Source organism: Odontesthes bonariensis, chromosome 17 (assembly GCF_027942865.1).
Source record: "Odontesthes bonariensis isolate fOdoBon6 chromosome 17, fOdoBon6.hap1, whole genome shotgun sequence".
Taxonomy (NCBI): domain Eukaryota; kingdom Metazoa; phylum Chordata; class Actinopteri; order Atheriniformes; family Atherinopsidae; genus Odontesthes; species Odontesthes bonariensis.
This window is the reverse complement of record NC_134522.1, coordinates 18,878,733-18,890,740: the sequence shown is the minus strand read 5'-3', so window position 1 is coordinate 18,890,740 and position 12,008 is coordinate 18,878,733. Positions and strand designations below refer to the sequence as shown.

The following is a 12,008-nucleotide window of genomic DNA, read 5'->3' as shown; positions in this document are numbered from 1 at the left end:
AGCTCACTTGCAGATATCAATGAATGCAGCTATCACCGCATTAGTGAATGCTTTGAGGGAGGGACTGAAGGGGGGGACGTGGGTAAACAGGCTATTTTCAGGCTGCCACACAAGCCGTGCAGAGGCAGGGATGGAGGGAGGATGGGAGAGGTAAACTCGGACAGCACTCGGGTATAAATATTTGACGAGTTCCTATTTTAGCATTAATATTAAACTAATCAAAACATACAATATTGATGAGGTCTATTTTTAACCCCCATGGCTCTAGAGTGATTGAAGTGTCAAATCAAGATGGTGAGGGCTGCAGAGACTGACAAGAGAAGGGAGAAGAGAAAAAAAATGAAGCAGTGCTGGAAAGATACAGGGGAGCTGCAGAGGAGTTAGAGTCTATACACAAACCCAGGAGGCACATTGTGTCTCAGTCCGTCTGACGAGCAATAGATTCTAAGATTATTCATGTGACAGCTTATTCGAGGCTGCTTTCACATTCGAAATGTAGACAGATAAGCAACAGCAGCAAGTCGATGCCTTTTTCTTTTTTTTTTTCTCTACCTTGCACCACGTTCAGCAGCACCTCTTAATGGGTGTGCAGATTTCACTGCAGCATGGGTGAGGCTGAGGGAGGAGGGAGGAGGTGCGGTGATGCAGTGATACAGAGGCCAGCCAGATAAATCAAGGTCACCACATGTGTCGGGATATTACCTCCAGCCAATAACTTCTTTATTGCTTTTTGGAGACCATCTTGGTGTTCCCATAAATCTGAAATGTTTTTATCATCCCTATAGAGATCGTTGATGAACTGAGGAGAATGTTAACACATATTCAGCTGTGTGTTTGCGAGTGAGGGGGGGGACGACGACTAAATAAATCAAAGGTGTCTCTTGATAATTGTTTTGCAGCACTTTTTTAACCATACAGGTGATCAAGCATATCCACAGGGGTCCTACTTAATTGAAGATTTGTATACAATACTTGCACAACGATTGAAGCGATGACTAGAACTCAGACAACGCTGACACATTCACAAAGAGACAGCGTCTCAACAGTCACTGCATCACTCTTTTAGTCTGGTGGCCAGGAAGAGTGACCCGTGCAACATCTGGACACAAAGCTAGCTGACGGTTAAAGAAAAGGATTAACGACAGCTGGCCGAGCCTCGGCGCATTTGAGAAATACGAATAATAGGGAAATAAGTTTTTCCTTTAGGGTTAGGGATGTTTCACCTCATTACAATAGTTCTAACTAGCTGATGGGAAGTTCGGGGCTTATTCAGCCTCCTAATATAAGCCTGAAACCCCTCACTAGTTAAGTTGAACTGAAAAAGCCTTTTGAATGAGAGGTGAAGCTTCATCAAGAAGCAAGAAATAGACTTTAGATGTAACAAGTGCAAGTGAATGAATTCGCTTTGCCTTACTGCACTCAAGTAACCTCTTTATATCCCACTGAGCAGTGAGGAAACTAGTGAACTCCGTATATGGGTGACCTTCTTACCTCCAACTGGGTGAAAATTTTCTTGATGTGGCGGTAGCAGCCCTCCGCTATGTCCATGTCCTCCTCGTAGGATCGGCCCTTGAACACAGGCTGGGGCGCGTTGGAAAAGTACTTGTGAAAGGGAAAGTGTGCAGCAACGACCTCCACTTCCACTTGCTTGCCCTGTTTAGGCTTGACTTTACTCATGTACTCCTCCCAGCGAGATATCACCTACAGAGGGAAAATGGAAAAAAAAAAAAAAAAAAAGGGACAGTCTCCCTTTAACTTGTGCATTTTCTGAGTCGTGTGTGTTTTTGTGCCCTATCTTACATAGTAACAGTTTTTTATGGCGATTTCTAATTGCAAAGCACCGTGCACGAGACTCACTTAGTCAATATCCATCTGCTGTCTACGAAAAGACTGTCTGAGCAGGAACGGGGTTTTGCACGGCTCTGCCTAGCCAAACTGGGCCATTGTATATTCTGTCCTATAATAATTTGAATATTAAAAAGCACCCTTTACACACAGCTGAACAAATGAGACAAGATAGCCTCACTCCTACAAAAGGTTCCCCTGCTGAGAAGCTAATAAACCAGCTTCAACCAAACAGCAGGGCAGCGTCTTCTAAAAATATTCCGGTAAAAGAGAACTTTAAGGGAAGCATTAATGAGACTGCTTGAGGATTCAGCTTATAGGATGTTAATTATCTGCCTGTAACGGCTATTATGACTGCCGTGGAAACCTTGAGCACATGTATAAAACAGCATTCTCATGGACCTCGGACAGAGTGATCTTCCCATGATCAAGGCTCCACCATTCCAACAACCTTTTTAAATGTCACATATTGGTTCCGCTGGCTTGTTTTCAGAGCTACAATAAACACCAGCGCAGTACATACAGTCCCTCTGAAGCACCACATTAATATAGCGGGAAAGGAAAACACTGGCAAAGAGCAAAAAAAAAAAACCTGAACAGTATCAGACATACAGGACTTGAGCTCAGGTAATCGCCGTCACACTTAAACATTTTCAAAAACAACTAAAGGGCGGATTATAGTTCTGCGTCTATCGTCTTGACGTGTTGCTTTGCTCTGGTCGCGAACCACTTTTCATGTTATGGTTCTTCTGCAACCTCGGTCTGGAATTTCTCGGGACGCACAGCAGTTTCCCCTCGCGAGAATTTCGGTGGGCGGTGACGAGAACTTCGGGGGCGCCGGCGGAAGTGTTTATTTTTCAAAAAAAAAATAAAAAAGGCATCGAAGAAGAACAGCTTCTTTTATTGGAGTTGGCGAAAATGCAAAGGAGGAAGCCACACAGACAACCGGAAAGGCACACCGAGGACCAATCACAGCCGCTTTTGTCTGCGCACTTCCGTTGGTGGTCTGCGTGCGTCTGTCGCGTAGTCAGGATTTTTCTGAGGTGCACGACAACGCGCGCAGAGCCTCTGCATGGGGGAGTGGTCAAGATTTTGACGCTCGCAGAGGCTCTGCGCCCGAGCGTCAGAGGCTTTGCGTCTGAAGCATAAATCAGCCTTAAGTCGCTGGATAATCATCTTCTACAAGATGCGGCTTGATCTACAACCACAGCCGAGACTAATCCTCTGGCATCTTAAGCCTTATTCCAAAAGTCTAATATTACTGTTGTGAAATTACACAGTCGATGATTTAACAGACAGGAACTGCTTTTCACATTGCAAAAAAAAAAGGTCAAGGCTCTCAATTAAAATGCAACACCTTGCATCACTTTAGAAAAGTTGCTTTTTTCAGAACTTCTCATGAAGCAAGCGAGAGCGAGAAAATAACTGCTTGCAGCGGCATTTCTCTTTAAGTCCGAGGGTACAGCAATAATAAAGCAACATGAGAGCGTTTCAAAGTATTCACACTGCGGGCAAACTACACCGCGAGTCCGGAGAAATGAGAGGTCAGTAATGTTAGCTTTTGATTGGCATGAAAGGTGTGAGGATAAAGGACGGACGTTACGGAAAAGCATTCTGATAAATTCTGCAAAGCGTCTCCCTCGTCCTCTCGGCTCTCTGGCTCAATATCAAAGTTCAAACGCAAGTTTTCAAAGATATTTTGTTGTGAAACGCAGAGAAATTATTGACTGAAAATTAAAAAAAAAAACATATCTTGACTTTTCAATGGTTTGCTAAAACCTATATGCAATCAAAATTTTCATTCTGGAATTTAACCCACTCTGTGCTTGCAAGATGAGCAAAAAAAACCAACATCAGAAACCACAGCAAACCACCAGAAAATGTTGGCGCGCGCACATACACCTAGTTATATTCTTACCTGATAGAGGTTGAAGTGTCCAGCAGTCTCGCAGGTGTAAGACACATCTCCTGGGACGTCCAAGCTTTCCTGTAATCTTCCCACCTCTTTAAGAAGCTCCAGTCTTCTAGCGAGGACATAGTTCACTCTGCCATATCTGGAAAGAACAACAGTCAACCGTGAACCGTTTTCTCAAAGGACAAACTCTCTGCACAAACCAAAGCACCATGAGTTGGGTTACATAGATGAAATAACTGTGACATGACAAAATAAACTAAACTATTATTTAGAGCTGTTTATTTGCCAATGTAATATAATAATATAATAATATAATTCAACATTTTAACACGTTTTCAGAATCGGATCGGTGCGGTTTGTGTTGATACCATTACCAACATCGTTCCTTTTTCTAGAACACAGACTGATCGGACTGACTTCTGTCGGCACGTGTGCCTTTAACACAACGTCACGCCAACACACCTGGAATTAGGACCCATACCATCAAAAAGCATCACTGACCTACAAGCTTGGTGAGCAACCGAAACAGACGGTTCTATTGCTTCTAACAAACGCCTGGTTTTCGGCTTGATTTTGGATGCGCGGTTCATTATATGATAAAATGTGTACAAATGTTGTGAAGTACAGTGGTTAAGGAGCACATAGGATTCTGTCTCGTCCTTGTTGTGCAGCTAAACAACTCTCTCTCTCACACACACACACACACAACAAACACAGAAGTAGGAAGTAGGCGGGGTCACAGGGTAATACTGGAGGTGAACACTATTTTTAGACCCTCTTCAAAGACTCTCAGTCAGCAGATGACTCAAAGAGGATCTCGCTGCGCTTCCTGTTTGATCGTAATAAAATTTTAAATGGGCATTGACCTTGCTTCACTGAGTGACACATCAGCTGTGCATTCATTCACAGTCTAAAACTGAAAACCGGTGTGTTCTTCTCATAGTTTTTAATATGGAACTAAACACGGCCTCTGCTATGCTTTCAGATAGATTTCCTTTCATAATCACATATTAAAACAGGTAGGTTTATTATAAAAAGAAAAGCAGAATTGTTAATTAATGCTAAGCTTACCATTTGTTAAACAATTCAGTGAGGCACCATCCTTTTATTTATTTATCTTTTTTTTTTTTTACCTTGTATAAAGTGTTAATTAAAACTCCGGCTCTCCTCTCTTGCTGGTGTCAGTGGGATGGAAGAAGTGTGGAGTCTGCATGTTGTCGAGAGGCAGCGGGCAGGGGAGGAACGTATTAAATGCTGCTAGCTAAAGCCCTTTCTTTTATGTCTGTGTTGCTGCATAATTTAAGAAACCAAGAGACTTCTTTCATGTGCAGACTAAAGTTTTTACACAACGCTGCTCATGCAACAGTCATGCTGTGCAGCAGTAACACAAAGGGTACAGCTAATGAGAAACATGGAGAAACCTTCACATCCTCATTTACAAGTGATGCCGAGATGCTTCGGGGTGCAATTTGCTCAGTAATTAACAATGTGGCCTATAAGGAAAACTTTAAATAGCAACGGCAGAAAAACTTTATTAATATTCACTGACACCGAGCCATTTATAGTCCGAGCTAGCTAAGAAACCTGTCTAGTAAAAAAAAAAAAAAAAAAAAAAGGAAAGAAAAGAAAAGAAAAGAAAAGAAAAGAAAAGGAAAAAAAAAAAAAAAAAGATGGTTCTGACTGATACATTCACAGAGGGTGTTAAAAATAGCAGCAGTCATGTAGAGCTGTAAATGTTTTGGGTATCTTTAGAGAGTTGAGTCGCCCTCAATTCTGTCATGTGCGCTTATGATGCACCGCCCGATCTTTCCCCGTCTAACCGTGTCTCAGTAGTAAAGAGTAAAGACTGAGTCACTATCCTGCAAGGCATTTAATACACGGGCACACGCAAAGATACAAACACACACACATTTAAAGAGAATATTTAAGAGGACTGCAAACTGTTTTCTTTAAAACAAGACTCGAGTGGTTCGGCAGCCTATAAAGAACAGCAGCTCTAGGCGTTGCCTTCAAAAATATAAAGAAAAAATCATTTAAAAAATAAATAAATAAATAAAAGACAGTGTGAAACTAATTTGATCAAAATATGAGGCAAATGAGATGTCACCCACCACTGATTTAACAGGGACTCCCTCCTCATCCGAGCTCACAATTGTTCTAATAGGCCTAAAAAGTGTTTTTAGTCATGTAATTATTTAATTATGAATTAATTAAATTATCCAATAAGACTGCTGCTAATCAATTACTAAGACCGTGTGTCCCTGAGATAGGAAACAGATAACATTGTTTCCCTTTCTTTCCTGCTCATGTTATGACAAATTAACTGAATCGTTTTGTTTAAAATTTGAACATGTTGCGTGTCAAGTGGCCTGCTAGTTTTTTTTCCGCTTTCACAATCAACTACCACAGCCTGGACATATTCCACACGGTATGACCGAAACCAATCTTGGAAGTAAAACAATCAGGATCGATGTATTATTCTAAAATATATCTACAAATCAAATCGTGCAGCATAATTGACTTTTGAGGATTTCTAAATTGTTTAATGAAACGTGCACTCTTTTGGTAGTTGCGATGTAATCGGGCTTTCCAGCCCTGCGGTAAATCTGCATTAGTCTCTCTAGATTTGTTTTTGTCATCCATCATTCACCATCAAAAAGGATTCTTTAAGTTGCTAGCACAACCAGATCGTTTCCTCCAGTGCACAACAGCAACGGAAGGGTTAATCTATTAATGCTGCGGGGACGTATCCCTTTCACTGGTGGATAGGTCTGAGAATCCAGCGATGCCTAATGAAGACAAACAAGGTCCATGGTCTGGCATATGAAGGTATCGAGTAGCCCTGTCACTGCGTTGAATCAGACTCATTATGTACACGGGCAGCTGCTTTTCTGTGTGTGTGTGTGTGTGTGTGTGTGTGTGTGTGTGTGGTGTGTTCGTGAATCCTAGTAAGTCCACTTATCCACTGAATGCACTTTCCCACATGACTGTGTGAGTTCATGCCTTTTAAGTTTTCACATGTGCTTTTCTGTTTATTTAGACACACAGGTGTGTGGGTGTGCGCTCTTTCCACCTGCCGTCTCCCGTCCTCACCTGCTAAAGTCCTTCTCGGTCTCCAGCTCCTCCTCTCCGTGGCCCAGACGCAGAAGGTGGCGCTCGTCTATGTCTAGAGCCATGATCTTTTCAAACAGCTGGTTCAGAGCCTGGTATGGAATTAACAAACAACAAGGAAATAAAGTCAGACATGAAAGGTCTTTCCCCTGATATGCATATTTGTATGTTTTCTGAGAGTTAAATATGTAGCTAGAAAGTTGTTGGGGGGGGGGGTTGCGGGAGAATAATAATTATCGAGCTATGCTTCATGTGGATATGGTTCCCTCTGGCAACCATCCATTGGTGTTAAACAACAGCAGATTACTTTATGATTAAGTACTAAGGGGGAGGACTGGGACACAGGGGAGCTTAGATTTGAATTTTCCCCTGTGGTATAAATGTGACTACTGCCTGATTAATGGGGAGTTCTAAGCACAAGCTGTAAATTCTCCAGACAACCTCAATGTTATTTCACCAAAGTGTTAAGAGAAACTTTTTTTACTGGGCTTCTGTTTTTGTGTAGAACGGATGTGTGTGTGTGTGTTGACCTGGTTAGAGTGTGTGACTATGAGAGTCCTCTGCTCAGGAAAGTTGTGATAGAGATTTGAGATGATCTGAACAGCAACGTCCGTCTTTCCAGTGCCTGGCGGCCCTACAACCTGGTGACCGATTAGGAAGAAAGAGTTAGGAAGAAATTTAAAAATAAAACAAAATGGAACAGTAGGGAACAAGAAGTACACTGGGAACAATTAGGTTGCAACGGTATTTCCTGGTAGATAATCTAGTGACTGTGACACCTTGTTCATGCTTCATTCAAATGGTCATTTTGCCTGCACATATAGGAATGGATAGAGTCATTGGGAAGAGAGATAAAGTATATTCCAAGCCTCCCTTTTGTTCTTACTATGTAAATATTTGTGCTACCTCACCACTGTGCACAGGTCACCATTATAATGATACCAAGCTTCATTTACTCAACTAAAGAGGGGGGGGGGGGGGGGGGGTGGATGGGTGTAGAGTAGTTACATCTAATTTACTCAATGAATATTCATGAAACAGGTTGGTCTTATTGTGGGTCTCTCAGGTGAGTAATATCTTCTAAAAATAGGGAGCATAATTATATAATTCTGCATAAATTAGTACATAATCAGCTCCTTGGTTTCCCCACATGAAAGTTATTCAAAGCAGAAGGTAGTATGCGCTTGTTGTGGCTGCTAATGAGGGTGACATATGCCAAGAAAGAGGGGTTACAGGCAGTGGCGAGCAGGACGGATGAAAGCATGCACGCAGAGTTGTTTTATGACCCAGATGATGGCTCCACAAGTTAGTGCCATATCTAACCCAGCTGGCTGCCCAATAAATAACTCAGGTCCTCATGCTAGCTTCCAATCACCACATGCGATGGGCACCTCTGTCAAAACAGCAAGTGACACTACTGATATAAAAAAAAGCATTGCAGGCAGGGATTGCACATAAGTGGAGGCACAGATGAAAGTTGGTGCATCTGTAGCTCAACTGCTTTGTCTTTTTATATGTATTTTGTTGCAAACAACAAAACACTACATTGGTGATATCCATATCCAAGATTAACTTCAACTTCAACTTCAATCTAATCCCTAAACCTGCGTGAGCAGCTTGTACTGTAATTATAACGTCCTTACCATGGTCAGTCCTGGCTGCATCCCGGCTCGAATGGCTTCGATTTGAGTCGGCGTGAACTGAATCGTATTCCTGAAAGAAATTTGCATTGCAGATGTTTCAAATTTGTTCGAGATACTGAGCAGCTCTGACAGCACTGGACAATGTTTCCCACGGGATGAGATTATACTTGTGGCGGCACAGAGTTTCAGATACAACTAGGTGACTCTTGACTTTTCATCTGGCGTTGTTGTTTTTGTGACGTTATAATTAGTTCAAGAATATCAAAGCCTGCTTCCTTTCACCTTAAATTACATAAAAGTTTCTATCTAACACTGGAGGCATAACAGCAACCAACATAGCACCACGAGGTTACATGGCAAACAAGTCAGATGTTATGGAGATAAGCACAGACTCATTAAAAAAGTCACCTCAACACAGTTTAATTACGATACTTTTGGAATCGAGGGCGCAGACTTGTATGCTACATTATGATACATAGCTGGGCCTGAAACTCTAGAAAAGTTCACCAGCTAATTTGAAACTCCCTGTGAAAGGAGGTCAGTGCACCAGCTTCATAAGGTTTGATAAAACCCTTTAAACCTGCATGAGAAACGCTCTCATTAAGATGGAAGGAAAAAGGTCTCGACTCCTCACCGTTTGGGCTGGTTGTAGGGATACGGTCCACGGTTCAGGGTGACATAGGGCTCAACAAGCAAGGTCTTGTCTGCCTCTTTGTCCTCCATTTCTTCATCAGCCTTTCTCTTCTTCCCTTTGTCAGGTTTGTTTGAGATGGGAAATGTGATTCTGATAAATCCAAGGGAGAAAAAATAAATAAAAATAACAGGGTTTATTTTATTAAAAATGAATGAAAAAATGCCCAGAAGGTAAAGATCCTAACAAAAACGTTCTTTGTATCATTCCAACACTGGATCTTAAATGTTCACCTGAAAGGAGGGACTTGCAGCTCACGGTTCTCTTCCATGACCTTTATGGTGTTGCCAGGGAAACATGACCGCAAGTGGTCCAGCGACAGAAAGGTGTCATTGAAGTCCAAAGTGGAGATTTGATTTGGCATCTTGGAATAGTGGGCACTGCCTGGGTCACCGTAGCCAAGGATAATGTCATGAAGCCAATCTGGGACAACACACTCAGTGTTCATCAGGTGCCTGATGGTCTCCAGCACCGCCTGAAACGGAAAGAAAAAAAAACTTGTTACCGATATCAGACGAAGAACTGAAACAAAAAAAAAAGGTCTAATAACAGGTTCATCGAGCACCGTGTGAGAACATGCATCCACTCACAGGGGGGGGACTCGTGGGTGGAAACAAAATGACAAGTTGGGACATGGACATGTCTTTGTCCAGAAGATAAAATAACTGTTTTAACCCAGCCTTGCAGGATACATCATGCAGGATGGTGCTGGTAGGACAAGCACTTAACATCTCAAAATAATGCACTCAAATACAAAATTAGCCCCAATGTCTAGTCCAAACCTTGAAATTATTCTCCTTGGGTTTGCGCCTCATGATGATGTTGAAAGTCTCATATGGGTCTTCAGTGCTACTCTGAATGCTGCTGGTCATGTCCTGCTGATACTGGTTTGGGTCGAGCCACACACGGAACGTTCTGGCGTCCCCTCGGAGCTTAGGCTTCGGTTCAGGTCCTAGACCACACAGGCAGGGAGAATATTTATCACACCAACGAAGCTATTATAACCTGCAGCAGTAAATACAGAAGCCATTTGTCATTTTTCCTCACGGCAATTTCAAAAATGCTGTTACAAAGTGTTACAATCTCAAAATAGAACAAGATGCAGATTAGGACAGCAAAGTGATTCTAAATAAGGTTACTCTCAGATGTAAAGCCCAAACGTGCATTACTAAAAGCTTGGTTTCCTCTGTTAAAAAGACAGGCTCCTTGTGAACAAAGATTACATGTTGATGCTTGACTGACCGACCACAGGCTTGGGGCCTATTCCCACAGGGACCCTATGTGGTGCACAAAGTGCAGCTTTAACAGACATCAACAAATTCTGTGTGTAGCTGCAGGGAAAGAGCAGGAAAATGGGGCTAATCTTGTCTGCTTCTGTCGTGCGTGCTCACAAGCACAGTTATGTGGTCGTGAGGGGATCATCAAATAAATAATATAAAGAGAAACAAATAAAATCATTTAAATGAATTTAAAAACAAGCAACAGTCAAGATAAGTTAAAAGATACCATGCAGATTTCATGCCTAGACACATGAGAAAAGAAATGTTTTTAACCTGGATTAAAAAATGATGCAAAAGTGATGCAAAAATCAATGCTTTAAGGGACAATTGTTGTTCATATCAGACACAAAAATGTGCACATCTATCAAAACCTATTTAATACAATTACTCTGCATTTGAGCTGAGTGGTTTTTTACCAAAGTATGAATGTCATTTTTTTTATTTTCTGAAAATACACATCTCTCACTTTGCGTAGTCGTACTTACACCAAATACCATGTGAGTTATGTGACCTTACTCCTCCACACAGTTAACTTAAGTACCACTTATCCCTGTTGGAGAGCTAAAAGTTTAACCAAGCTGACACTAGCAGAGCACGTTCTCTGGTTTTCTGTCGATTCAAAAAGCCCTCCCGTCTACATATTTAATCTGAGCAGATGAGACCAGATAGGGAAAAGGGTGCTTTAGCGCATGGACACATGTCCAGATGGAAGAAAAAGACACAATGCTTGCAGGCTAACTTGGGTGAACCTAGCGCTCAGAGCAGCTGCTTTGGTCTGCGAGCGAGAGTGGGACAATGTTGTAGTATGAAAATATCTTACTTTTCACAAAAGATTAGAAATTTGAGCATGATCTAAGGATATTTATCCTGTGTGGACACACACACCAGACTCTTTAAGGCCTGCCACAATTCTTACATCATTGCATGATCAGAAGTATTTAAGCTCATTGGAATTATTTTGCTAAAAGCCTTTCTCTTAAAGTGCTACTACAGCACTTGTTAATCCCCTACAAACTCCTCCGCATTTCTCATTTTACATTTTTGCCATGAAAATCCTCTCTGGGCTTTAAACGGCTTGGGGATACGAGTCTAAATCTTTATTCCTGATTCAGTAAATGGGAATCTATGAATCTGCTACTCTGGTACCACCCATATCTCCACCTGCCAGCAGACGACACTGGCCCTGTTCTTACTTCTAGCACAAGGGAGCAATTCACCCCCAAAAAATGGAAGCTAACTTATACAAGATCAAATGCAAGTGGTAGGACGCACATTAATTGGATTTTAAGCAAAAGTCAACCGAACTGTTGCCATTAATCTAAAACTAACCAATTGTTTTATCTTGATTACTAGAATGTGTTTCAGAGGAAGTGGAGCTCACAATACTGTATTCTGCAGGACAAGCACTTCCACTGTTAATGAAACAACTTTGTGCAAATAAAGACAATTTAAGTCATCATTTAAATCTAATAAATAAAAGGACAGGGCAGGAGTTTCAGGTGGTTTTGTTGACCTCAAGTTTA

At 41.7% G+C, this 12,008-nt stretch overlaps 1 protein-coding gene across 1 annotated transcript in view; it reads right to left on the bottom strand.

Annotated features, from left to right (window-relative positions):
* Positions 1 to 12,008, bottom strand: part of aqr (aquarius intron-binding spliceosomal factor) — a 44,748-nt gene that overhangs the window by 18,464 nt on the left and 14,276 nt on the right. The window contains exons 20-27 of the mRNA XM_075447670.1: positions 9,988 to 10,157; positions 9,439 to 9,680; positions 9,149 to 9,298; positions 8,515 to 8,584; positions 7,402 to 7,512; positions 6,854 to 6,963; positions 3,764 to 3,899; positions 1,492 to 1,701 (exon numbers count right to left, since the gene is read on the bottom strand). Coding sequence (XP_075303785.1) covers positions 1,492 to 1,701; positions 3,764 to 3,899; positions 6,854 to 6,963; positions 7,402 to 7,512; positions 8,515 to 8,584; positions 9,149 to 9,298; positions 9,439 to 9,680; positions 9,988 to 10,157 — 1,199 coding nt within the window. The remainder of the gene's footprint in view (positions 1 to 1,491; positions 1,702 to 3,763; positions 3,900 to 6,853; positions 6,964 to 7,401; positions 7,513 to 8,514; positions 8,585 to 9,148; positions 9,299 to 9,438; positions 9,681 to 9,987; positions 10,158 to 12,008) is intronic.